Source organism: Pygocentrus nattereri, chromosome 15, assembly GCF_015220715.1.
Source record: "Pygocentrus nattereri isolate fPygNat1 chromosome 15, fPygNat1.pri, whole genome shotgun sequence".
Classification (NCBI taxonomy): Eukaryota; Metazoa; Chordata; class Actinopteri; order Characiformes; family Serrasalmidae; genus Pygocentrus; species Pygocentrus nattereri.
Genome location: NC_051225.1, coordinates 40,595,958 through 40,623,457, shown reverse-complemented (window position 1 = coordinate 40,623,457; position 27,500 = coordinate 40,595,958). Strand labels below are relative to the sequence as shown.

At 44.0% G+C, this 27,500-nt stretch overlaps 2 protein-coding genes across 2 annotated transcripts in view; both read right to left on the bottom strand.

Moving 5' to 3' along the window:
• cog4 (component of oligomeric golgi complex 4) overlaps positions 1 to 6,884 on the bottom strand; it is a 12,623-nt gene extending 5,739 nt beyond the window's left edge. The window contains exons 1-11 of the mRNA XM_037545500.1: positions 6,721 to 6,884; positions 6,418 to 6,500; positions 4,587 to 4,701; positions 4,308 to 4,482; positions 4,011 to 4,204; positions 3,756 to 3,861; positions 1,982 to 2,139; positions 1,822 to 1,880; positions 1,571 to 1,704; positions 1,277 to 1,395; positions 551 to 717 (exon numbers count right to left, since the gene is read on the bottom strand). Of these exons, the coding sequence (XP_037401397.1) occupies positions 551 to 717; positions 1,277 to 1,395; positions 1,571 to 1,704; positions 1,822 to 1,880; positions 1,982 to 2,139; positions 3,756 to 3,861; positions 4,011 to 4,204; positions 4,308 to 4,482; positions 4,587 to 4,701; positions 6,418 to 6,500; positions 6,721 to 6,855 (1,445 nt within the window). The 5' untranslated portion in view covers positions 6,856 to 6,884. The remainder of the gene's footprint in view (positions 1 to 550; positions 718 to 1,276; positions 1,396 to 1,570; positions 1,705 to 1,821; positions 1,881 to 1,981; positions 2,140 to 3,755; positions 3,862 to 4,010; positions 4,205 to 4,307; positions 4,483 to 4,586; positions 4,702 to 6,417; positions 6,501 to 6,720) is intronic.
• Positions 6,885 to 14,396: 7,512 nt separating this feature from the next.
• On the bottom strand, positions 14,397 to 22,588 carry rcn1 (reticulocalbin 1, EF-hand calcium binding domain). Its single transcript, XM_017725627.2, has 6 exons — positions 22,032 to 22,588; positions 21,207 to 21,400; positions 20,494 to 20,672; positions 18,472 to 18,532; positions 17,570 to 17,769; positions 14,397 to 15,309 (listed from the first exon to the last, which is right to left on the bottom strand). The coding sequence occupies exons 1-6, from the start codon at positions 22,250 to 22,252 to the stop codon at positions 15,202 to 15,204; spliced, it is 963 nt and encodes a 320-aa protein (XP_017581116.1). The 5' UTR covers positions 22,253 to 22,588; the 3' UTR covers positions 14,397 to 15,201.
• Positions 22,589 to 27,500: the final 4,912 nt, after the last annotated feature.

Sequence of the window (27,500 nt, the reverse complement as noted above, 5' to 3'; positions counted from 1 at the left end):
AAATTTTGCACATGCCACAGACTTTTTTTTTTTAAATAAACAAAATATATCGATCAGGCATAACATTATGTATAATAATCTACCAGAGTGGACAGTGAGTGGACACAGTGTTTAAGAACTCCAGCAGCACTGGCTGTGTCTGATCCACTCGTACCAGCAGAACACACACTAACACACCACCGCCACATCAGTGTTAGTGCAGTGCTGAGAAAGATCCACCACCCAAACAGCACCTGCTCTGTGAGGGTCCATGGGGGTCCTGACCACTGAAGAACAGGGTAACAGAGTATCAGAGAAACAGATGGACTACAGTCTGTAACTGTAGAACTACAGAGTGCAGCTATACGGTCAGTGGAGCTGATAAAGTGGACAGTGAGCGAAGAAACGAGGAGGTGGTCAGAGCGTTATGCCTGATTAGTGTAAAGTAACTGTGCATTATGATCTACAGAGCAATGTATTTCTTTCACTTCAAAAATGAATGAAATATGTAATTCGGCCAATGGTGCCCAAATTTTGCCTCGAGTCGTATGTGTGTGTGAATGAGGCTTACCTGAAGTCGGCTTCCAGCATGCTGGTTGCATGATTGATCATCGCACACACACAGTCAGAGCTACCACTGGTTAGAGCACGGCTGATGCACTTCTTTACAATGTAGAACACATCGTCGACCATACTGGAGCTCAGCTGTCCTGCTTCTGCTGTGTCCATCGCAACTGCCTGGGCAGAGTGTAACATTTACATTACCTGCCAATTCCATAAATTATCCCATATCGCCTGGATCAAAACGTTATGGTCAGGATGGTCACATTAGTGTTGAGAATGCAATTAAAGAATTAACTTTCGGTTAATGACGGATATTTCATGTACTTATTAATTAGGCCACCACCGAAAACCTTGTAGTGCTGTTTTAGCCTGGATGAAAGCTCCATTTGAGCGACTAACCTCGTCTTCCCGTCACCACGTAAAGAGGTGCCTTTGTCTAGTACTAAGATTTATTATTACATTATTGTGAAGTCGAGTCGAACAGGAACACCTTTCCCGAAGGTTGAATTTTAGAAGGTAATCCATTCTGTAACTATTACTTATCAGATTTTAGCGAAACCGTTTTTTGCGCATTCATTAAAATCACAGATCTCCTCAGTAAACATTCAAATTACAGCACCTCCCAAGGGGAAAAATCCAGTTTAATTAGGGCTTAAGATTCTCTCTCTTTGGGATTAGATCAGCATATATGGCGTTTTGTACATGAAACAATGTGTGAGTGTGTTTGTGCGACCTTGTTCACGGTCTCCCTCATGTAGTACTCCTCCATGGGGATGTAGAAGCCAATAAGCTCCTGCATGGTGCGACTGAGCTGACAGTCCTTCAGCAGCCGTTCTAAAGACTGATGGTGCTCTGAAACACACACAAAAAAGCATTACTTCATTTTAAGGTGGACTACCCCAAACAAATCCTGAATCTATTCAGAATCTGGAATAAAGTGTCGTTTTATTAATCGATGTTGAAAACAATAAATCTAAAACTGTGCTGAAAATACAAATGAATTTAATATAAGAACTTTGCTCGTTACCTCGGATGACTGTCTCAGCTGCCACTGCATCCGCAACCTCAAAATCAGCTGTGATGCGGCGCCTTAAAAATCGCAGGTACAGTTCTGCTCTCGAGTTCATCAGGGTGACCTCACATAACACCGGATCCAGCTCTCTACATACAAGCAGACCTACATGTCAGCCACGGCCTCTCCAGCAGGATTACTGGGTGAGGATTAACAGTGGTTTTCAACCAGACGCAAGCTGGGAAACGCTAATATAACGAAAATACCTCGGCTCAATCTTCTCGGCAGACACACCCCTCATCATACTGCTCTGGACTACCTGAAACTATAGAGACAGCTCACTTACACAACCAAGGACACAGCAAATAAAAGGAATAATTCAAACAGGTTTGGATTAAAGCACCTCAGTAAATGACCCAGACGCACCTTGTTGTGATAGTCCCTCTGCTTAATGAACTTATCCACCACTTTCTGTGCCTGCACATCGCACTCTTTCTGAAGGTGTGTAAGGAGCACGTAGAGGCGGCCTGGGCCATAGTACGTCTCTACTATAGGCTGATGAGTCTCCACAATCCTTGCAATACCTAACAAACCCAAATGCAATCCTCCATTATGCATATTTTACACTGATATAATAATGTTGTAATATAAAAGCACGCATGTCCAGAACTAAGTACAGCATTACACTTTCTCTTTTATTCCCATCCTGAAACCAATGCACGTTGATCAGTCTGAGAAGACAAAACAAAAATACCAATACTGATTGTTCCACTGCTCCAGCACCCTTAGAGAAGACCACACACACACACACACACACACACACACACACACTTTCTAAGCCGCTTCTCCCTCAGGGTCGGGGGGGGTGCTGGAGCCTATCCCAGCGGTCGAGAAGACTACATTTATGCAGAAATTTTTGCTGTGGAATTAAAATAAATGTTTAAATTCTTAAATATGCAATCAAATATCATCTTGAATATATCAACTACACTCACCGGCCACTTTATTAGGTATACCTGTTCAGTTTACACAAATATCTAATCAGCCAATCACGCGGCCGCAGCTCACTGCATTTAGGCATGTAGAGGTGGTCAAGACGACTTGCTGAAGTGCAGACCGAGCATCAGAACGGGGAAGAAAGGGGATTTAAGGGACTTTGAACGTGGCGTGGTTGTTGGTGCCAGACGGGCTGGTCTGAGTATTTCAGAAACTGCTGATCTGCTGGGATTTTCACACACAACCATCTCTAGGGTCTACAGAGAACGGTCCGAATAAGAGGAAATATCCAGTGAGCGGTCAGTTGTGTGGACGAAAATGCCTTGTTGATGTGAGAGGTCAGAGGAGAATGGGCAGACTGGTTCCAGATGATAGAAAGGCAGCAGGAACTCAAATAACCAACCAGAATCTCTGAGGAACGTTTCTAACACCTTGTTGAAAGTCTGACACGAAGAATTAAAGCAGTTCTGAAAGTAAAAGGGGGTCCAGCCTTTTACTAGCACCTAATACCTAATGTACCTGTACCTAATAAAGTGGCCGGTGAGTGTATATCTTGAAAATCTCTTTTTTTGACTGTCATAGGCTGAAGTTTTTTGTTTTACTGTATTGTTTTTACTGTAGCTATTTTACTCTTTAATATAACAAAACTACAATAACGCAGTGTAAAGAAACATCTGTGATAACTTGTCACAGCATTTTGTATAAAAATGGTAATTCAGGGCTCCTGCCCAATCGTTAAGGGTGCTGTTACCTCTTCATACCAGAGCATGTCAGCTTTGACACCCGGGGCAGTCGGAATCATTTCCCTACAACTCCTCACAGCTCTGGACAGCCAGCCAGCTCACATTTCTTCTTAATAATAAACGCAGCTGAGGACAGGCTAGCTAGCAGTCCGAAGCAGTATGAATATTTGGACGGCACCTGGGAGTTTCTGTTGCGTCAAACTGCGAGAGTCTCTGGGCCAAATCGCAACCTCCAATGACTCCAGTGTACAGAGCTGGCAACCTTGTGCGCCTGGTCAGAAGCTTTCTTAGCATCTATCTAGATAAACAAACATTTGCTTCCCTACAGAAAAAAACGGCTTCATAAAAGCGGTAAATGTGGCAGTTACTGTGGCCGTTTTCAAAGATTTTAATCAATATAATAGTCAAATATCTTTGCAGCCCTAGTATAATTCACAAGAAAGTCATACATGTAATCTTACCCTCTAGGAGCAGTGTGAGTGTGTCAGCAAAGATCACCGGCGCTCGGCGCTCACCAAGATCAGAACCCACCGCGAGGAGCAGGTTCTCCTCCGCCTTACTGGCCAACTGAACGAGAACGAGACAAAATCTCAAGACCAAGAAATACCAGAACAAAGAAAGGAACGTTCTGATGCTCTGTTTCACATACACAGCTCACAATTACGTTAGAAGTGATAACTGGTTGGTGATTCTGGTAGGACAGAAAAAACACACACCTGACTGCAGAGGTACTGAGCAAACTGGGCGAGACCTTGTTCATGGAGGCCAAGTAGGGGGAGAATTTTAAAGAAGCGTTCCACCTGAGGCAGGTCGCCTGTAGCAACTGCCTCCTCTAGTCGCTTAGTAACCAGCGCCTTCAAACTGAGCTCTGCTTCCTGCAGCAAAGCCAGGCTGGCGTCCACGGCAGTGCCTAAAGTGACACACAGGAGTCAAACTAAGAGCCAAATAACAGCATGTCGTCGCGTCGTTTCCACATAACCAGAGACCGAAAGATCTCACACGACTAGACTCACTCTCTCCGCCTTGTCTGCTCAACTCGATGACGGACTGGTCAAGAGAGAGGTAGCGGTGGATGTGAGCGGCGGCTTGCTCGTAGTCCTGGTTACGCAGGGCTGTCTGGACACCATCTGTGCAGAACTTCAGATCAAGAATATCATCTGCTCGCTGGATCGCCTGGTACAGTCGTTTCTGAAAGGAGCACAATCTTCCAATCACCTTTGTGTTTGACAGGTGAACCTGCAGTCTAGAACAGCTTCTGAATGCATGTTTCGGTGGGATTGTTCATAGGTCACCTTAGTGAGGTCCAACTGTCTGACTTTGCTGCTGACGTTCTCTGCCAGGCTGCAAGTGAAGTTGATCATTCCGGATAACTGCGCAGCATCACCCTCAATCAACTGCAGGTTTGGACTGAGAAATACAAACATTTACAGGGGAATTCGCCCCAATGCCAAGATCTCTGCATAATAAAGTTGTTAAGAGGTAAACAAAATCATTCACAGTGGTCAAATGTGAAATGCTCTGTTATTGAGAAACTCACCCAATCGGAATTGATCACAATGGTGGTAACTGGAACCAGACGTCTAAAGTGTTTAATTCAGGAGGTCACTAATCTTATCTAGACAGGGTCAGTGTGGCTGCAGGTTTTCATTCCAAACATCCCGGAGCCCACCTCAAATAAACAACCGACTGAGTGTAGACAGAGTGAAAATCTGCTGCCATCCCTGTGCGCACACTGCAGACATTGCTCTACAAGTTTTGCCCTAAAACATATTTTTTTTAATCTATCATGGCAGTGAGGTACATACAGGGCGCCGTAAGCCAGAACAATGCCCAAATACAAATTATTTTTTATTATTATTTTACCATTATGAGTTTTATATATAAAACCACAGATGGTTTTGATTAGTAAATAAAAATAAATAATAAATCACAACTGTAAATAAACCTGTGAGTTTCAGGTCACTCCAGACCAGCCACAGGACAAAAACTCCTACACTAGTGATGAGCGGCCTGTCCAACTGTCCTAATGTGCATTAGGCTCAGGTAATTGTACCTGCTGTCTTAAGATACGCCCACGCTTACATACACTCACAGCCACTTTATTAGGTACACCTTGCTAGTTCAGTTGCTTGTTAACACAAATATCTACTCAGCCAATCACACGGCCGCAGCTCACTGCATTTAGGCGTGTAGAGGTGGTCAAGACGACTTGCTGAAGTGCAGACCGAGCATCAGAACGGGGAAGAAAGGGGATTTAAGGGGCTTTGAACGTGGCGTGGTTGTTGGTGCCAGACGGGCTGGTCTGAGTATTTCAGAAACTGCTGATCTGCTGGGATTTTCACGCTCAACCATCTCTAGGGTTTACAGAGAACAGTCCGAAAAAGAGGAAATATCCAGTGAGCGGTCAGTTGTGTGGATGAAAATGCCTTGTTGATGTGAGAGGTCAGAGGAGAATGGGCAGACTGGTTCCAGATGATAGAAAGACAACAGGAACTCAAATAACCAACCAAAATCTCTGAGGAACGTTTCCAACACCTTGTTTAAAGTCTGCCATGAAGAATTAAAGCAGTTCTGAAGACAAAAGGGGGTCCAGCCTTTTACTAGCAAGGGGTACCTAATAAAGTTTTGTGAATTTCCCCGCTGTGGGACTAATAAAGGATTATCTTATTATAAAGTGGCCGGTGACTGTGTGTGTGTGTGTGTGTGTGACTGTGTGTGTGAGTGTGACTGTGTGTGTGTGTGTGTGACTGTGTGTGTGTGTGAGTGTGACTGTGTGTGTGTGTGTGTGTGTGACTGTGTGTGTGTGTGTGACTGTGTGTGTGAGTGTGACTGTGTGTGTGTGTGTGTGTGTGTGACTGTGTGTGTGTGTGTGTGTGACTGTGTGTGTGAGTGTGACTGTGTGTGTGTGTGTGACTGTGTGTGTGTGTGTGTGTGACTGTGTGTGTGTGTGTGTGTGACTGTGTGTGTGAGTGTGACTGTGTGTGGGTGTGTGACTCTGTGTGTGTGTGACTGTGTGTGTGTGTGTGTGTGTGTGTGTGTGTACAGAACTCAGATTAATTGTAGGTAATCTATTCAAAACCTAATATCACAAACCAATCACTAACCCCAGCCCCACGCACTCACCCCAGCCTCTGTAGTGCCAGCATCTTGGTTTCGATGCTGCTCTGCTGACCTGCAAGGGCCTCCAGCTCCGTCTGCACCTCCGCCTGTCAGGACGAGTAAGGAAGGCGCAGTGTCGGTTAAACACACGGAGCGTCATGAACGTTCCTGACAAGTGTCCGAGCCAACTGACCACAGCAAAGTTAGGGGGGAAATCAGAAGCATCAACGCAACAACCTCAATTCTGAGCGCTGGAACAAATAAGAGCTTTAACCGGTTTCTAAGCCTACGCGCTGCTGATCGGCTGGTGCGGGTCTGAACACGCACCTCCTCGCCACACAGCTGCGCGTACACACGCTCCAAGTCCTCGAGCTCCGTCAGACCCTCTATGGTCTCGGCCCGGACGGCGGAGAGACCCGCGGGGCAGCTTCGGCGAACCGCCGGAGAACCGACCTCCTCCATCACTCTCCCACATACACACAGTCTGCGTCACTTCCACGCCGCTTTCCTGCCCCTTGGTTCCTGTCCATGCAGAAGGTGCCAGTGTCGCCATCTAGCGTTCCTCAGATCAAAACACCTGGAAGATCCTGGAAAGATGCTTGGAAAACACTGCCAACTGTTCTTTGTTCATTTTCAGCAGCGCTGGACAAAGAACACAGATCATGTACTGGAGTTAAAGACGAGAGGTAAAATATTCCTCCAGTAAAAATCGAAGTTCCTCCCTTCAGACCTCCACTTGAGTAAAAGTACTAAAGTATTTCCCTTCAAATGTACTTAAGTATAAAGTAAAAGTACTAAAAGAGGAATTCTGGCTCTGATGTCCTGTTATCATTTTTATAACCAGACTGGCTTCATGAACTCATTTCAGGTGAAAGTCCTCCAGCGTCTCTCTTGGTAAACCAGTCTTTTAATAGAACGTCATTAATTAGTGACGCTGACGTCTATTAAAATGATCAGAAGCACAAAACACTGAAGGTAAACAGTTTCCATCAGGGAGAACCGAGTGGCTCTGAAATCACTTTTTACACACAAGCAAAGTTTCAGTTTCAGATTTATTTACAACTTAGTTCCAAGTTTAAGTTGAATAAAAACTGGCTTTAAACTCAGGATCACAGATGAGCTCCTTTACTATGTTGATCTGTAGGCGTCTGTTCATAAACATAAACCAGCCCAAACTCATTTACTATAAAATGAAATGGTGTTTGTAGAAATTCAGAAAAAAGCCGCGTCAGTCTCGACTGCATATGTGGACATATTTCTATATTGAGCTCTATTTACAGGTTAGGTTAGTTCATCATTTATGTTGAACAGACTCTCCCAAAGTTTTACGCTGCTGCGCTGACGTTGAACCGCGTGCTGCACTGGGTCGGTATGACCAACAGGTCAAAACCAGCTCTAAACAAAGTGACCGCTGGGCCCTGATTGGTGCTCTGGCTTTGCGCTTCTTTCGTTTTGACATGTTACGTTTTTATACACACAGAAACCAAAAGGAACCACAGATTTCTCAAAATGTAGGAGGAAAAAGTCGGATATTAGACTCTGAAATGTAGTGGAGTGAAAGGAAAAAGTCCAGAACGGAGAAACTTCAGTACAGATACACCAAAAATACTAAAGTACAGAAACTAATTACATTTACTCAGATACTCAGTTACTCAGGTACTCAGTTACTGTCCAGCACTGATTTTCAGCTGATATTATGTCAAGGTAGATTTACAGAGGGTCTGATGAGAAAACGATGAGAAAAATGATGAGAAACGTTCATCTGTGCAAAACCCAATACCTAACAGTCCTGTTCATATGTGTAATAACAATAATAATAATAATAATAATGTGTGCAATAACTCAGGTACAACAATTTGAACTGCCTTATACTAGATGTTTAATATTTATTATCACAGTCACCATTACTTTACTGTATTCATAAGAGCTTAAATCTCATTTACATATTGCAAATTTCTCTTTATCTTTGTTCTAAATTATTTAAGTGTTTATACTTTTACATAAATGGTTGCAACTGTAACAACTGCAGTTTCCCTCTGGGATCAATAAAGGGTTCTGATGCTGATTCTGATTTAAAACAGGACTTTCGGGGGGGGAGGTGAGGTGGGGGCGTGATTAGTTTTAGCTATTTTGGTACAAGGAAATTTTAAAGCGAAACCTCCGATTTGGTGGTGACTCAGAATAATTACTAGTTCATGTGTTAAGAAAAAGGGACGGATGGAGAAAGAGCAGGTTTCCCTCAAAGCCTTTATTTCTCAACTCTCTTCGGTTTGATATGTTCCTGTTAGCCTGTTAGCCTGTCAGCAGAACCTAATCAGAGACTTTTGCTGAGCAAACAATTATTTCATTTTTATATTTTATATCATTTTTAGTTAAGCTTCTTTTACATCAGGAGGTCTGAATGTTTGGGTACACAAATAATCAGTCTCACATCACAGTATTGATTACGTAGCTTAAGTGATATTTATTTATTGGTTCATTGCTGAAATTCACGTGGTGGGTGGCGCTGTCGCCTCACAGCGAGGAGGGCCTGGGTTCGATTCCCCAGCCGGGTGACCGGGGTCCTCTCTGTGTGGAGTCTGCATGTTCTCCCCGTGTCTGCGTGGGTTTCCTCCGGGTTCTCCGGTTTCCTCCCACAGTCCAAAGACATGCAGTCAGGCCAGTTGGACATGCTAAACTGCCCCTGGGTGTGAGTGACTGCCTGTCTGTCTACCCTGTGATGGACTGGCGACCTGTCCAGGGTGCATCTTGCCTTTTGCCCAATGACCGCTGGGATAGGCTCCAGCAGCCCCCCTGTGACCCTGAGGGGGAAGCGGGTTTGAAAATGTGTGTGTGTGTGTGTGTGTGTGTGTGTGTGTGTGTGTGTGTGTGTGTGTGTGTGTGTGTGTGTGTGTGCTGAAATTCACCAGTATGACAGTAAGGTTGGCTTTGGTAAGCCCAGGGGTGTAACGAGTACTGAAAATCCCTACTTAAGTACAGGTTCTGTTACTGTAGTGATAATTTACTCAAGTATTAGTAAATAAAATTACTTAAGTAAGAGTAAATAACTAGTTACTTAGTTACTTTTTTCATATTTCTGTTGTCACAACCTGAACATATTTCTGAGCTGACTCGTCTACATCACTGGAAATAATTTGTACAGAAAAACTAAAGCTAAAGTTCTGAGAGCTGAGACTGATCACAGTTCGCTCTGCTACAGCACATTTACACACCTTTCTGTGAGCTGAGGAAGGAACAGGGTTAACATCAAACTGCATGCATTTCATGGTTAGATTATATAAGACGTCCTAGCTCATCTGTTTCCAGTAACGTACTTTAGAATCCCTGAAAGACGTTGCAGAGGCTGTTACTGTTTAATCAAGCTCATTAAGAGAAGAACGGTGTAAGAATTATGAGTAGATTACTTAATTAATAATGTAATGTTGAGTGCGAGTTCTGCTGCCCATCAGCTCCCTGGACTCGGTGTGAACCTCTACAGACAGTAAACACATTCACAGCCTTCACGCTGTATATTTTCACTGATCTGTTCAGAATATTTCTACCATTAAAATCAGCAGCAAACATCTTACCCAGCTTAGATTTTTTGCTGTAGTATATTTCACTAATTATATCAAATCAAATTTATTTGTACCGCTTTTTACAGCTGATGTTGTCACAAAGCAGCTTCACAGAATTCCAGTAAAGACAGAGTTTTAACATGAATGTAAAACCCCAGGTGAGCAAGCCAGGGGCAACAGTGGCAAGGAGAACCTCCCTCAGTGCTGAGGAAGAAACCTTGGGAGGAACCAGGCTCACCAGGGGGGACCCGTCCTCCTCTGGTCAGACTACCTACAGAGTTATTATACTACTAATATTAATAGCAGTAATATTGGTATTAGGAATAACTAGGAGTCTATGAGAACATCAGTGTAGGGTGGGCAGCTAGTCCAAGGCAGGTGGTGGTAGCTGGGCGTGGGCAGCTGGTCTGAAGTGGGCAGCAGGTGGGCTCGACAGTCAGTCGTCCTTCAGTGTCCGGCTGGACATGTGGGCGATTGTATACTCAGTAAAAAGGCAGGGAGAGGGAATTAGTTTTATTCTATAAACAGGGAATGTGAACATTCCCAGAGTGTGGCTAACGACTCCGGCAGATCTGACTATGACAGCTTAACTAACAGGAGAGAACCAGAAGGACACACAGACACGGCAGCACTCTGAGACAGTCTGGCGTCCCTCCGCTCCACCGTCCACAAACCTGAGTGACCGCGTGCGAGCAGCGGGACGACAGCACCAGCGTCTCAGTTTACTATAATTCCCTGTGTCCATGGACCCCTGGATCTGCTGCCTTTATCTAGGGGGAACATTAGCTACCAAAAGCTAAACTGAACAAGTGAGTTTTCAGCCTAGTCTTAAAGACTGAGACTGTGTCTGAGTCCCGAACAGTTTCTGGAAGATCATTCCAGAGTTTGGGGGCTTTATAAGAAAAAGCTTCCCCCAGCTGCAGCCTTAGGAATTCTGAGAACTATTAATAAGCCAGCGCTCTGGGATCTGAGTGGTCGTGATGGCTCATAATGAGAAACTTGTAAGTAACTTGTCTTGTAAGTACTCGGGAGCGAGACCATGTAGGGCTTTATAAGTCAATAAAAGGATTTAATAATCAATACGGAATTTAACAGGCAGCCAATGAAGTGATGATAGCACTGGACTAATCTTCTTCTTCTTTTGGCTGCTCCCTTTAGGGGTCGCCACAGCGGATCATCTGCCTCCATCTTGCACTAGCACACTGATATGATCAGATGTTCTAGTTTTAGTGAGGACCCTGGCTGCGGCGTTTTGGACTAGCTGGAGTTTGTTTAAATTCTTACTAAGTGGAGGAAAAGAAACTAACAAGGATTCCCGAAGAGGGAAGAGGGAAGAGCCCAGCACCGAATCGCCTGTCCTCAACAGGCGTGGGGAAATGAGGCATACAGAAGTCCTTTTCACTCTGTGTAGGCTGGCGGTCTCAGTCCTTGTGACCGAGGCTCAGCCTGTGGATGGTGTGAGGCCAGTAATGAGCCTTGCCCCACTGGGGTGCAGATCTTCTCGTTGTTTGGGAATGCAGCCCAAAGTGGGCGATAAACTCCAAACTCCATCAAGGCTAAATACCAGCAGGAGACCGACAGCAAAAAGTACCATAAGGGAAAATTGAAAAGCACAGGGCATAAAACTGTTGAGAGGTAAACAGAGGTTCGCGCGTGCCTTCTCCTCTGGCTGTTCCTTTTCCGGGCGACGGTCCAGGAAAGGCTGCCATCGGGTGCATTTCCTCCGCGGTGGTACACCGCAACTGCATCTGGTACAGCTCGGATAGGTCAGAGGCGAAGATGGACACAGGAGCTTTTACCAGCTTGTTGGCTTTACAGCACCCTCCCGCCCAGATTTCGCCATTTACCCCTGGAGCCCTGCCTCCTCTAAAGTGGCTGTCGACTGGACCAGACTGTCTTCAGTCCACGTCCAACCACACCGCACCGCCTGGCTGGGGACTGGCCTTGCGGTGGGAATGTGTCAGGACTTTTTTTTAATCTCCTCTGCTTCTGTGGTGGTGCTCTGATGGGGGGATTCAATGTCTGGATGTATGTGCCTAAGAGTGAAAGAGTGAATGTGGCTCACTCTCCCCCTAAACCTGTATAAGTTCTCCAGGTGTTTTATGCTACTTTGTGGACAAAGGACAAATGGACCAGTGCCTCCCTTTCAAACATTTTATTCAAGATAAAGTCTCTGCACTGCTGTCACCCGGAGTGGGTGAGCAGCTGTCTGTATCCTCACCCTCACTGCCCAAACTCGGGCTGCTGAGCTCCAGGCTGTCCTGCTCCATAGCCTTCACGTGGAGGTCTCGGATGTGGAACACATCCTGAATGTCTGGTACCACTGTGTAAAAGCGATTGCCTGTCACATCCCCTCGCATACAAGCTTTCACTCTGCAGCAGGCAGGTGTTTCTTCACCTGCACATACAAAGTGAACAGTATAAGCATGGAGCTTTGATCAGGGGCAAGTGTGAAACAATTACGGCCAGTCACAGACCTACATTTCATGGATGATGGATCCTTACCTGGTTGGAGATGGCAGTCCGTATTAGGCCAAAGCTGATCTGGCCAGGCATCCCGGAGTGAAGCCATGCAGCACTCAGTTCAGTGTTTAACTTGGAGAGCTGCTTCCCGTTGAACTGGAACACATAGGGGTACTGCTCCCCGCCAAAGTGCGATGACACTTCCATGAGGCCTTTGAGCCAGTCCACTTCTCGCAGGAAGAGTGCCAGGAAGGTGTTCCCATATGCTCGGTCAGTTTTGTGCTGGTCAATCTGAAATGGCATGGGGTTCAGTCTACACTCAAACCAGAACCCAAAAGTGCTGCGACAGAAAGAGATGGAACCTGAAACAGGCCTTACCCACATCACGGGCCGGTTCTGGGTGTCCATCTCAGCCTCCTGGACTTCTTGAGGTTGGCCAAAATTACTGGGCAGTGGCCGGTTAGTACAGCCAGATAGCCCTGCAAGAGTTTCAACAGCTTGGTGCGGGGCTTTCTCTGGATTATGTCTAAGGGCAAGTTGAAATAGAAAGTCACCCATGGGAGCTTTAAAAAAAGCCTACCTATGGCTCTGCTACTGGGCGATAACTCACCAGTCAGTTTGGGAAATTTGTAAGAGGAGATGTGCATGAAGGTTCCTAAATTGCTGCTGGATCTCAGCAATTCTGGAGGGCAAAATGCAAGGATGAGTGACGGATTGCACAAGAGACCCATAATTCTAATGCATGCTGTGAGAGAGTGAGTAAACAGCACATACTCACTTGACTGTGTGCTGGTGGGCTTTGATCCTCCGGAAGTTGTCCTTCTGGACCGTTTAGAGCTTTAGCAGGATGCACTCAAATTGCTCATTGCTCAGGCTGGACACCTCCGGGTGGAAAGTTCTTACATGCCTTATGAAGGCTTTCACATTGAGCATCATGCTCTTTATGGAGATCGAGGTGTAGCTTTGCTGGAGCAGGATGGCAGGCCACCTGTAACAGAACGAAAGTTGGCCTCAAAGCCGTCACGGATGGCTTAAAAATCTGGAACATGATCTGAACTTGGATCTGTTGGAAGCCATACATGAACTTCAGATTCATGAAGTGGCCCATCTTGCTCTGGTAGTGCATGTGAAGGATGAAGCATGTGGCATGGCCCTTGCGGAGGTTTGGTTTCTTCTTGTCCTTCCTTGTGGGCTCTAAAGTAAAACTGTCCATGGACGTTGCAAATTGATGAGGAACCTTGGTCGCTCCACCTTTAGGTGAAAGCTTTCAGGCAGACGTCAAGGTGGTGGGGTGGGCATTCCCTCTGTAAAAAGGTATGTAATCATTTTCCTAACCCTAATGTCTAACCCTAACTTTAGGGATATCCCTAACCCTAGCTCTGTTTGTAAATGTAACTTTTGTCCCAATGCTAACCCCATGTGGCATAATGAAAGCCCCAAACCTAATTATGGGAATGAGGGTGAGAAAGTCAGGGCAGTGATTAAAGTGAAAGCATTAACGCTGGAGCCACAGGTTATAGTATTACGGTAACAGAATTATGGCTGGTGAGTACAGTTAGAGCCATATCATCAGGGCTATCATGTTTGGGTAGCAGAGTAAAGGTCAGACAGTTCGGGTTAAAAAGTTAAGAATCAGAGCAAAGAGTTAAATCAGTTTAAACTGTGATCAGAAAGCTATTTTAGTTTCAGAGATTTAGGAGTTAATTTTTAGTACTACAGAGGTAGGATCAGAGGGCTTAGAGCGTGGAGGTCAGAAAAAACATTGTGTGTGTGTGTATATATATATATATATATATATATATATATATATGTGTGTGTGTGTATATTATATATATGTATGTGTGTGTATATTATATATATGTATGTGTGTGTGTATGTGTATATATATATATATATATATATATATATATATATATATACATATATATACACATATACATACACACACACACATATGAAAAAGAACTAAATTTAAGGACATTGTGTTCTGTAAATTATTTATTATTTAAATAACAGATAAAGTCTTTTCACTTTTTGTGTAAACCTTCAAATGAAACCTCAAATACCACAGATGTCAATCTAAAACATGCAACCCTTTATGAGACGGAACAAAAACGTTTAAACAGTTTTTTCAAAAATAAGACAGCAAATGCACTACAAAATAGAAAAAAAAAAACAAAATAAAAATCATTCAGCTCGAGTCAACAAAATTCAAAGTGTTTTAACCACATCAGAATTCAACAAAACCGAGGCCTCCACAGGCTGACACTCGACGTTAAAAACGTTATTCTCTGTTATTTTAATGGAACTGGATCTTTATAAAAGCCTCTGAAACAAATACTGCTTTAAAACATTTAGAGAAAGTTATAAATATTTAGATAATGTCCTCAAATGAACGCCTAAATAAATACAGCTAGAATTTTTAGTCTGTTTTTTACATTTTGGCACAGAAATAAACAAACAGCTGCTGAAGCTTCACGATTCAGGCTCATTTCGGGCTAAAAAAAAAATCAGTGTCAGCTAAAAACAACGGAGTGTCCAAATCCATGCAGGAACAAACAAAGCAGTGAAGGATAAACAGATGAGGAAGGGATGAAGTTTCTGTCCCGGCTTTGGGCTTCACCGAGTGTTCAGGCACTGAGGTAGATCCATAAAGGCCAGCCGGTCAGTCAGCGACTCAAGTCATTATCCTGGATGCAGATTTTAGGCTCTAAACCCGAACGCCATCACCTGACAATGACCATCGGCGAACCATGATGGACCACGATGTGGTCAGACACTGTCCAGCTTACAGCTCATCATGGTTCCTGGTTAAATCCTCACCATAATTGGTCGCCTGACTGCCCACAAACATGTTCCAGTTCTCCAAGATCTCTTCTTTGGTCAGCATTTGATCCTAAAGAACAAAAAAGCCCAAAACCTTACATTATTCATTTAAACTGTGCTGTTATTGTTCAATAATAACTGGCTTTCTTTATAGTCGTTCAGTTGGGCGATAAAACGATAACCATAATTATCGCAATATAATTTTTCCTAGATAGAGCGATTAGAAGTGTCCAAAAAATGTTTGATACAGTACACCATTCTCCCACTTCCTCGGTCTAGCGAACGTCTTAAACGTACCTAAAAGGAGGACTCAGTTTATCTGGTGTTATATATTGTTATTATATATTGTGGTTCACCCCTCAAACTCCTACAATAGAACAAAGAAATCCAGCTAAAAATAATCTTTTCTTTCTTAAATTATGACTTAAAAACCTGCGGCCGAGCTTTTCCAGCTGATAAAAACAGCTCAGCTGAAACTTTTTCCCCACTGTCCCAACACAGATTTGTGAGATGCTCCTCTGTTTGGTGTTTGTCATGTTCTGACCATAAAGAATAGTTTAAAACTTTAAAACAGCAATTAACCTAAATAAATAAATAAATCAGCCTTCAAACTCAAAAGAAATAATGATTTGATATTCATCACGATAGGTATCGATATGGAAAGATATGAATTTTGTTTATTTTGATAGTATTTTTGGCCATATTGCCCAGCTCTATACAGTCGTATGCAGAAGTTTGAATATCCTGGTCAAATTACACATACTGTAGATTTTGTAGGTGTAAATAAGTTAACGCGCACTCTATAGAGAATACACTTCTGCACATTTTAATGCACAATTACCGTTTATTTACTGAGTGTAACATTGGAAAACTATAAAAACGTAAAATTGGGCATAACTTTTGCACTGGCCACATTTTATGTTTTATTCTTTTCCCCGTATGTAAAGGGTGTGGGCATGGCTTTAAAAAAGCAAATCATAGCTACTACCAGTAAATAAGGAGGGCCCTCAAAGTTCAATCCTTGGGCCACTACTATTTAATATTTATATTAAAGACATTGCCGCCTTCATTGTCACAACATGCATTTATAGCATGTATATCAGGATTTATATGCTGATGACACTGCTAACTATACTGTAGTGCATTTTTTCCACTGCAGCATTCTTTATAATCAGCTTTTTACAATCATTAACCAGTCTTTAGTATTAGGAAAAAAATCATTTATGCTGTTTCCAGAGCCGCTAACATGGATTTTAATAATCACATAATAATAATAACACACACAATAAATAATAATAATAAATCACAACCATGACGGGATCTGACAGTGAAAGAGTTAGAGAGTGTAATACTTTGGCATATTAATAGATGATGAAATTAATTTCATATACCACGTTAACAAGCTTACATGTAAAGTGAGGCAAAAGCTTCCTGCATCAAATACCAGATTCCACTCGAGGAACAAGATCAAGCGCTGAACCGGAGCATTTGTCAATCCTGGATTTCGGTGATCACCTCTCTGAAATGTCTAGACTCTGGACATCAGTCTGCTTCCAGATTCATTATTTGTGACCTACAGACCATCAGTGTGGACTGTCAGCTGGTAACGTCTCTCTGTGCGTTGGCTTCTTATTATCTGTACAGCTCTTACTGACTGTATGCCTAATGCTCAGTGTAAATAACGCACTTTATTAGAATGGATCAATGCCTGATCAGGTGCTGACAGCTTTTACGGAATTGGGAAAATCTGCTTGCAGCACCAGTGAGCTCAAGTTCAGTACAGGAACCTCTGAAGCTTCACTTGCTGGAGTAACATTTCAAACCTTTATTCTTAACCACCTCCACTCTCCACACGGTTTAGTTCACCTTAGTTAACTTTTAATGTGAGTTTGCTATGTTTTAGTCATTGTGTCACTTTTATTATTCTTTTTCTTTCCTTTTTTTATTTATTTACCCATGTTTTATCATATTTATTTGCTTTCAATTTGCCATTAATATTTTATTCAGATTTAACTTATTTTTTTCAATTATTTTTTAGCATTTCATGGTTTTACATTTATCTATTTTTTTAATCCCTGGTCTCCCTCAGTGTACTCCTAGTTTAAATATTGTTTGATTGATTGATTGACTAACTAATTGAATCATTGACTGATAGTGCTGTCCAGTTATGGTCAGATCGCCCAGAGTGCACAGTAACGCGCAGTTTAATGCCCCCGTAAACTGCTGATCTCTGCCTTTTGTGCTGCTGCAGCACTTTCAGCTGAAATGTACATTTAATCTTTAAAAAAATATTTTAACTTCAGATCAAATCTGCTTGATACTCTCATTACCTTATCGGTGTCAGACTCGTACAGCAGGTGTCGGGCCTCGGCCTGCGCGTGGTCATAATCCTGAGGCAGGATCCAGTGTCGGATCTCCTCCAGGTCCATTTTTCCATCTTTATTCAGGTCACGGAAGTCAGAGAACTGGTCTCTCTCGGTCTTCACCCAATCGGGCTCTGGACCACCTTCTTCATGAGCAAACATGTCCGCTGCAAAACCACAACTAGCGTTAATTCAGAATCGCTGAGTGACAGACTCACTGCTGATGCCCAAAATAATTATTTACTGCAAATTAAATAATTCTCAGCTTGTAATTCGATTCAATGAAACCAAATCAACATATTTTTATGCAGAAAAAGTAAAGAGTGGTAGAAACTGTGCCAGATATCAGCATATTAGAGCCACAACATCTAATACACATAATATCATTAACATCAATAATAAAAAAATGTTGCCAATCAATCACATGATATCAGGTTGCTTGATGTTTGCACGTGTCAGTGCAGTACAACATCACACAACCCACAGATAAAACTACACTCAAATAGATAAGAACAATCAAAGAACGTGGTTCTAAAATGGGTCTTCACATTGATGGAGAAAGTGTTGTAGATGATTTTATACAGAACCTTTTTGAAAATGGTTCTATACAGCACTAAAGAGGGTTCTTCTACTGTTACGATGTCCAGCTTATACACAACATCAGAACCCTTTTTAGTGCTATATAGAACCATTTTCAAAAAGGTTCTGCCGTTGTTTTGATGCAATGGCCAACTTGGGTACACAAAAAAGCCAAAAGTTTATTCCTAAAAATTCACACGTCTCCGAAAACTGTGTGCATTTCCACCGCAAAGGAGAAAAAGCTGAACACTGATTCACAATCAAAAGCTGTAGAACTGCATACGTCTTACCAATGTACTCATCCTCATCTACATGACCATCACCATTCTTATCAATGTCCTCCATTGTTTCCTGAAAAAGAAACCAAAACATCTGAACTGAGAATTTCAGTGGGTTTAAATGAGCAGCACTGTAACATGGGATTAACAGAAGACCTCTGAGAAGTTGGTCTTTAAAACAGCTCTGAATTTTTAAGCAGATGGGCTAAAGGGCTCACTTAGCTCATCTGCCTAACATGGATGAAGACCTGATCTTCGTCCTGCAGAGCTTACTCTCAGTGTCTATCCTCTCCCACTGTGAAAGAAACTCGGGTTCAGGTTCGTTCTCCTAAACCACGGATTATCTGACCCGGTTTGTCAGATACCAGAACTCAGAGATGGTGATGAGTAGCACTCGACTGCAAGACGTGCTCATAATGGAGTCTGTGCAGGAGATCAGAGAAGAACGTGAAGTGATGCAGAAAAAAACATCTGCATCAGCGAGAGAAAGGAACGGCTGATAGATTTCTGATGTTATGAGTCAGAAAAGTGACGTGAGCTCTCTCATGAACCACCAACACAACTAATAAACAAATAAAGAAAAAGCTCTGCAGCCACTTTTATCTCTGGTGTAATGACAGTTTATCAGAAGGTACTCTGTTGCTGTCAGAGATGCATTACGATGCTTTAGTGTTCACACTAGTAGTAGGCTGACACTCTTCTAAGGGCATAATTTGTGTCATAAACTTTACAGCAGTTAACTGATAGACAGAGAGATCACTTTGTTAATCCCAAAGGGAAATTCACGCGTTACAGCAGCAGCAAGAATACAGTAAAGAAAGGGTACTGCAAGTAAAGGTGGCAGTAATAAAAAATATACTAATAACAGACGTCCAGTGATCTTATTTAAAGAATAAGTAAGCGCAAATAACATAATAATGACAGTGCAAAACCCACATACTTACTAATACTACACACATGCTGGAGTTTAACAAATTAACACACACACACCAACTAGTTTTCAATGTTCCATGTGATTAAGTCTTCTTCACTTAGTCTGGTTTGTGCGCTGGCGTCTTCATACTGAATAATATTACACACACACACACACACACACACACACACACACACACACACACACACACACACACACACACAACTCAAAAAGTCAGGGACATTTGGCTTTGGGGGTGAAATTTCAGGATGAGCCTAAAATGCACTCTAACCTTTACAGGTGAACTTAATGTGACCTCTAAACTTTTGACTGCACATGTGCAGCTGTTCAGTGTTTCAGTACTTTCTGCACAACTCGCTGTTCTCCAACAAGCAGCTTAACGACAAGGTGGTGGTGGTGGTGGTGTCACAGTGTGGGCAGGTGTGTCCAGTCAATACAGAACTGCCCTACACTGTGAACGGTACAGTGACCCAGTGGCCCAAACCACTGAATAACATCATTAATCCTGTCATTGAGCCTCTGCATGAACAACACAGGCCTAATCTCATCTTCATGGACGACGATGCTCCAGCTCATTGAGGTGGCATCATCAGGGAGCGGCTGCTGGAGACTGGGGTACCTTAGATGGAGCGGCCTGCACTTTCTCCAGACCTGAATCCCATAGAAAACCTATGGGATCCGCTGAGTCGCCGTGTAGAGGCTCGTAACTCTGTGCCCCAGAACCTCAATGACCTGAGGGCCGCCCTTCAAGAAGAGTGGGACGCTGTGCCTCAGCAGACGAGTCGACTGGTGAACAGCAGGAGATGCTGAAGGGCGCATGACGAGTTATTGAGACCCTGAGATTGTTTACTGGGGTTTACCCACCACTGCTGTCGGCTTTTGTTTCAGTAAATTGTTTGAGATGAGGAAATCACCGTCGCACGCTTCCACTGAAACGCCCTACTATCATGATGTAACATCACTGTAGCGTGAACTTTTTACGCTTATCATAAATTTCACCCGAAAGCCAAATACCCCTAACTTTTTGTGTGCGAGTGTGTGTATATATATATATATATATACATGCATACATACACACACATACAAATATGCCTCCTTACCATGACCACAATTTCCTTCATGTGGTCGAACTCCTCTGGGTGAAGGAACGCAGTAAATTCTTCTCGTTCAGCCGCCAGGTCTCCGTCCAGATCAGCGGCTTTAAACCTTCGCTCGTCCCGTGGAAGCATCTTCTTGAAGCTGAACTGATCTGTGGCGTCCTCAAACTCCTCAGGATTCGCTGCAAAAACACAACATTAACGTTTAAATTCTAAAAGCAGAGCAAACATTAAGCACGCCCTAACACTCTGACCACCACTCATGACCAAAACGCCAGCACTGGCACCCCAGCGCAAAACGCCGCTGTAGAACATTGTAGATCATCCCTAAAATCAAAAAACAACAGCAACATCCACCCTGCTCCATATCCCCCCCCAAACGCTCTTGCTGCCCCCACCCAAACACCTGTACAACCCACCCACCACCAAAATGTTCAAGTTGAACCCACACAAATGTCAGTGCCACCCCCCCAAACGCTCATGCTGCCCTCACCAGACACTCATACTTCCCACCCACCTAAACCCTCAGGCTGATACCACCCCATAAAACACGCTCATGCTATCCCCCACCCGAATTTTCATGCCAGCTCCCACTCCACCCAACCCAAACACTGGCATCACCGTCCACCGGTGGGGCAAACCCCTGAACTGAGACTACCGCTCAGCCCGGTTTTGTTTCAGGCTTTAGGCTGGACCTGCTGACCCTTTAACCTCACCTAGATAATATCCGTACGTCGCCTGCTTGTATTCTTCCCATGAGATTTTGTTGTCTTTGTTAAGATCATAATCAGCCCAGACTTTCGCCACATTCTCGTACACGTAGCGCTTCTGAACCCTCTTTATCCACGTGTTCAGCTCGTCTGTGGTGATGTATCCGTTACCGTCTCCATCGATGCGATCTACAATTTTCCTAAACAGACAGAACGAGCAGAAGATCAGGCTTCTGGATGTGCTGGACACGACATCAGTGGCAAAGCAACCTTTACAGAAACTTTACACACAACTAATTTGAAAGACACTCTAATCATATTACAAACTGTTTTCAGACATTAATCAAATATACAATGTTTATTATATTTTCAACACAATTATTGCGTCGCTTTGAACTCGGTCTATAAGAAAAAGACCGAGTTTATTTTTATCTCTGATGCCACGTTGTGGTGTTGAGAGACCTCCCACTTTTACAGCAGTTCAGAGAAGATCCAACAGGAAAAGGGAAAAGGACCCGCGCCCTAGAACCCCACACTAACAAGGAGAACAGGAGAACCATGTTCAGCAATCACAGACTGCCCACGAGCACTGTGCTACAGAAAAACGTGCAATGTTCATCTGCAGCACAGCACTTACAGCGCAACTTTCCGTTCTACCTTAAACGGCCAATTGCGTCAGTGGCGCAGCACCCTGAGCAGAGCGCAACTGCTGCAGCAGCCCACATTTAAGGTGGAACGGAAATTCCCGAAGAAGGAACCCACTTCAGCCAAAGATTTTGGATTCAAAATCTTCATTTTTCTGCAAAACCAATTAAAGCTAAAACATCTCACCCTAATCTGTCTTTGCTCTCCTCTGGTGTCAGCTGGTCAAACGTTTTGGCATCCTCTTTCCCCAGAAAGGCTTCGTGGTCATACTGGTGGCTCTCGTTGTCGTCATGAGGCTGTCTGCTGAGTTCGGGATCATGATGAACTCTTTCTTTCCTCAGGGTGGGTTTACTGAGCACGGACCACCAGCACAGCGAGAGAAAACACAGAACATTCAGCACGTCCATGCTGGGAAGGTTCTGATGGTTCTAACGGTTCCTACGGTTCTGCTGCCTGGCGAGGGGTTCACTGCGCAAAGAGCGTTATTGGTAGTATTAGAGTTCCCAGTCGGCTCAGCTCCGGCTGCAGATTCTCTAAAACCAAGTCTGCGAATATAATAAAAGTCCCCCAGGAGCCAAAAACAAGCGCAGCTGCGCTGGGTTAGGAACAGGCGCGCTAACGGAGGACGCGGAGCTCAAATAAGCTCAATGAAACCAAACAAAACTAAAAATGAAATAAAAACGAGACGAACCGAACCGAACCGAACCGAACATCTGTACGACACACGAACGAACCAGCGCAGGCGCTCCCGCCGCTCCCACAATCCTCAGCGCCGCACTGCTATTGGCCGGAAAGCGCCACGTAGCACGATGACACGCACGGAGCGCCCGCACACGCACGCACACGCACACGCACGCTCATAATAATCCAGAAAAACGGAGATTTGTGTTTCTTATTGGGATTTAGTACCGCACTGTCAGAATCAGTGTGGAAGCATCGCGTGTGGCTGATTATGTTTTTAAAGAAAATAGAAGTAAATGAAGAACAGGCCCACAAACATTTTGTAGACGTCTGTTTTATCTCCCCTGTTTTATTTACGTTGTGCACTCAATGGAGAGTCACTCACTGTATTCACTCAGTGGAGATTCACTCACTGTGTTCACTCAATGGAGAGAATATAGATCCCCTTAGTAGAGATTCACTCTATAGAGGTTCACTAAGTAGGGATTCACTTAGTGGAGACTGACTCAGATTGGAGATTCACTCCATTGGTGGAGGGGGGATCATGGTGTGGGGGTGTTTTTCAGGAGTTGGGCTCGGCCCCTTAGTTCCAGTGAAAGGAACTCTTACAGCTTCAGCACCAAGAGATTTTGGACAATTTCACGCTCCCAACTTTGTGGGAACAGTTTGGAGACGGCCCCTTCCTGTTCCAACATGACTGCCCACCAGTGCACAAAGCAGGTCCATAAAGACGTGGATGAGCCAGTTTGGTGTGGAAGAACTTGACTGGCCTGCACAGAGTCCTGACCTCAACCCCATAGAACACCTTTGGGATGAATTAGAGTGGAGACTGTGAGCCAGGCCTTCTCGTCCAACATCAGCGTCTGACCTCACAAATGTGCTTCTGGAAGAACGGCCAAAAATTCCCATAAACACTCCTAACCCTTGTGGAAAGCCTTCCCAGAAGAGCTGAAGCTGTTACAGCTGCAAAGGGTGGGCCGACATCATATTAAACCCTATGGATTAAGTAGAGAATTTTTTTCTAACGGCCTTTTAAAATCTCAGACATTGCAGACACGATCTCCACCTTCCCCTCCTATTACCATCATATGTTAATGTTGATGATAAAATATTCAGGAATGGGGGAATAGCTAAGCAGCACGCTACTTTTTGTAGCTAAATACAAATTTTTGTAGCTAATAGCTGTAGGGCCTACACTTTTTGTGTAGCTATATTGATCATTTTTGCGATAATTTCACTATTTTTAAATATTTTCAATTCACTGCTGCATAGTACTCATAAATAATTACAACCACCAACCTTTGAAAGTCACTTCTTCTCTCATCAGATTCACAAGACCCCTGGAAAGGAAACAGCATGAGTATCAGTGTGGCAGGCCGCGAGCTGTTGCTTTGCTCTGAGTGCAGCATGTTTAGTTATCCTTCTCGCTCCGTCACTAGTGACAGCAGTATTTCTAGCTTTGTTTGTGAGAAGATTATACAGTTAGAAGATTATACAGCTATCCGGAAGTTAGAAAAGAGCAGGGCTAGTCAGCAGGGATCCGGCTCACTGTTAGAAGCTCCGGGTGCTTCAGGGAGAGCTAGCATGCCCGGCAGCAGAGTCCTCACAGCGCAGTGATTGGGTGGCATCACAAAGCTAAAGCTACCCCGTGCAATCCCCACTCATCTCCCATTCACGTGTCCAACAGGTTTGCCCCACTCGGTGAGACACCCTCTGAGACGCCTGTTGAAAGGGTTCTGGCTAGAGGTGATTCTATTTCACGGCACGAGAAAAGAGCTTCTCCCTTAGGGGCACCAGTAGCAGTCAGCTGTATAGCGGGAGCCAGGGTGCCGGACATTAAAGGGAACCTGAAGCCGCTAGCTAGCCATAGATATTTGAGGATAGTCATTCATGTAGGTATTAATGACATTTGTATTAGTCACAAATATCTAAAGATAACATTAAAGAGGTGTGTAAATTGCTTGATGTTGTAATATCAGACATGGCCCCATCCCAGTTAGATGTGGTGCCGAAATCTACAGCAGGTTATGGTCACTGAACAGCTGGTTGAAAACAGTGTTGGATTTGTAGATAATTGGTCTACTAGTAAGGGCAAGCCTGGTTTTTTGATTCGGGACAGTATCCATCCCTCACGGGAGGGTGCTGCTCTCATTGGGGCAGTCATGGGCTGGAGGTTAGGTCAGGCCTCCAGCCTTGTGACCGGAAGGTCGCCGGTTCAATCCACAGAGCCGACAGCACATGACTGAGGTGTCCCTGAGCAAGACACCTAACCCCCAACTGCTCCCTGGGTGCTGTGGGTTGGGCTGCCCACTGCTCCGGGCAAGTGTGCTCACTGCCCCCTAGTGTGTATGTGGTGTTTCACTTCAAAGATGGGTTAAATGTGGAGCTGGAATTTCCCTATTGTGGGACTAATAAGGGTCTCTTAATCTTAATTTCATGTAGCATAGCTTGTACTCTCTCAGTAGGACAGTCACTGGCAAACCAACCGTCTGTGAGCCACATAGGTTCCACTCAGTTGAGACTGTGTCTGTTCCCTGAATAAAACAAAGCATCAAAATGCCTAGACAAATTTGCTTTAGTAACTTGATTAATATCAGACCAATTATACCAGTTTGCAGTGACAGCACCTTTGGTCTAAAACTAGGACTGCTTAACACAAGATCTCTTACATCTAAGTCCCCTCTCTCATAGAAAACAATAAGAATATTACTAGATTATTATTTAGCACAATTTCTAAAATAACTAAGAAGCAAACAGTTACTGAGCCCCAGATGCCATTAGCTTAGAGCAGCAATGATTTATGAAGTTCTTTAGTGATAAAATTCAGATTTTATTCAGATAATTTAGTGATTGAATTCAGAATGCACATTTAAACTCTATAACTTTCTGCCTTATAATGCCAGTCTAGATTTTGAGAATCTGGTCAAGGTCATACAGCAGTTTTCCAGGACAGGTTCCACCTGGAACAGGCCTCACCAGGGTCCACCAAAGAAGTTGAGTCCACATGTTCAGCGTCGTATCCAGAGGTTGGCTTTAAAAAATAGACACATGAGTGATGCCAGCTTTGCTGCAGAGGTTCAAGAAGTGGGAGGTCAGCCTATCAGTGCTCAGACCACATGCTGCACAATGCATCAACTCGTTCTGCATGGCTCTCGTCCCAGAAGGAAGCCTCTTCTGAAGCTCACGCACAAGAAAGCCCACATACAGTTTTCTGAAGACAAGCAGTCCAAGAACATGGATTATTGGAACCATGTCCTGTGGTCTGACGAGACCAAGACCAGGGCTCAGATGGTGTCCAAATGTGTGGTGGTGCCCTGGTGAGGAGCACCAAAACAACTGTCTTTTGTCTACAGTCAAGCATGGTGGTGGTAGCATCATGGTCTGGAGCTGCATGAGTGCTGCCGGCACTGGGGAGCTGTGGTTCATTGAGGGAAACATGAATTCCATGTACTGTGACATTCTGAAGCAGAACATGATCCCCTTCCTTTGGAAACTGCGCTGCATGACAGTTTTAGACTGGATAACCACAAACACACCTCGAAGATGACGACTGCCCTGCTGAAGGTAAAGGTGATGGACTGGCCAAGTATGTCTCCAGACCTAAACCCAGTTGAGCACCTGTGGGGCGTCCTCATGCAGAAGGAGGAGGAGTGCAAGGTGTCTAACATCCACCAGCTCCGTGATGTCATCATGGAGGAGTGGAAGAGGATTCCAGTAGCAGCCTGTGCAGCTCTGGTGAATTTCATGCCCAAGAGGGTTCAGGCAGCGCTAGATAATAATGGTGGTCACACTAAATATCGACACTCTGAGCCCAATCTGGACACGTCCACTGTGAGGTGGACTCACTTGTGCTGCCAGCTGTTTAGACATTAATGTCTGTGTGTTGTTCTTTTCAGAGGACAGTGAATCTGCTCTGCTGTACAAGCTGCACACTGACCACTTTAACTTATATCAGAGTTTCATTTCTGAAGTGCTGTCTCATGAAAAGATATAATAAAATACTTGCAGAAACATGAGGGGTGTCCTCACACCCTGGCGGAGAAGCGGCTTAGAAAATGGATGGATGGATGGAGGGGTGTCCTCACTTTTGTGAGATACTGTATATGCAGCTCCTGGGCACCATTATCAGTAAACACGGCATCGATTTCCAGTGCTATGCCAGTGACACACAGTTATATATATCAAGCAAACCAGATGATCAAATTCAACTCGGCAAGATTGAGGACTGTATACAAGACATAAAACACTGGATGTTGAGTAACTTTCTCCTACTTAACTTGGATAAAACAGAGGTTCTGCTTTTTGGCCCAAAAGCTGCTAGAAACAAACTGTCTAACTTAACATTTAAACTTAGTTTCTCAGTTGAATCAGGCTCATCTGTAAAAAATCTTGGTGTGATGATAGATCCTGATCTGTCCTTCTACACCCATATAACGAATATTACTAGAGTCCTCAGAAAGTTTGACCATATCATCCCAGTTTTATCAGCCCTGCACTGGTTACCAGTTAAATTTCACATTGATTATAAAAACCTATTACTGACCTATAAAGCTCTAAACGGACTCGCCCCTCAGTACCTGAGTGACCTTCTCTCCCACTATGAACCATCGCACCTACTTAGATCACAAGGTGCTGCTCACTGCTGGTACCTAGAACTAATAAAGCTCCATCAGGGGGGGAGCTTTCTCATACAAAGCCCCCCAGCTCTGGAATAATCTTCCAGTCAGTGATCGGAACTCAGACTCAGCCTCAGTCTTTAGTTTAGTGGAGCCTTTGGTGATTAGTTTTCCCCGTTAGATAAAAAGTGCAGATCTGGGGTTTCATGATCATGGAGTATTATGGTAAACTGGGAGTGTTGGTGCCGTCGTCCCGCTTCACTCAAGTTTCTGACGGTGGAGCGGAGGGGCACCGACATCTCAGGGAGGCCTCATGTCTCTGTCACCTTTCTGATTTCTCTCTTTTAGTTGGGCTGTA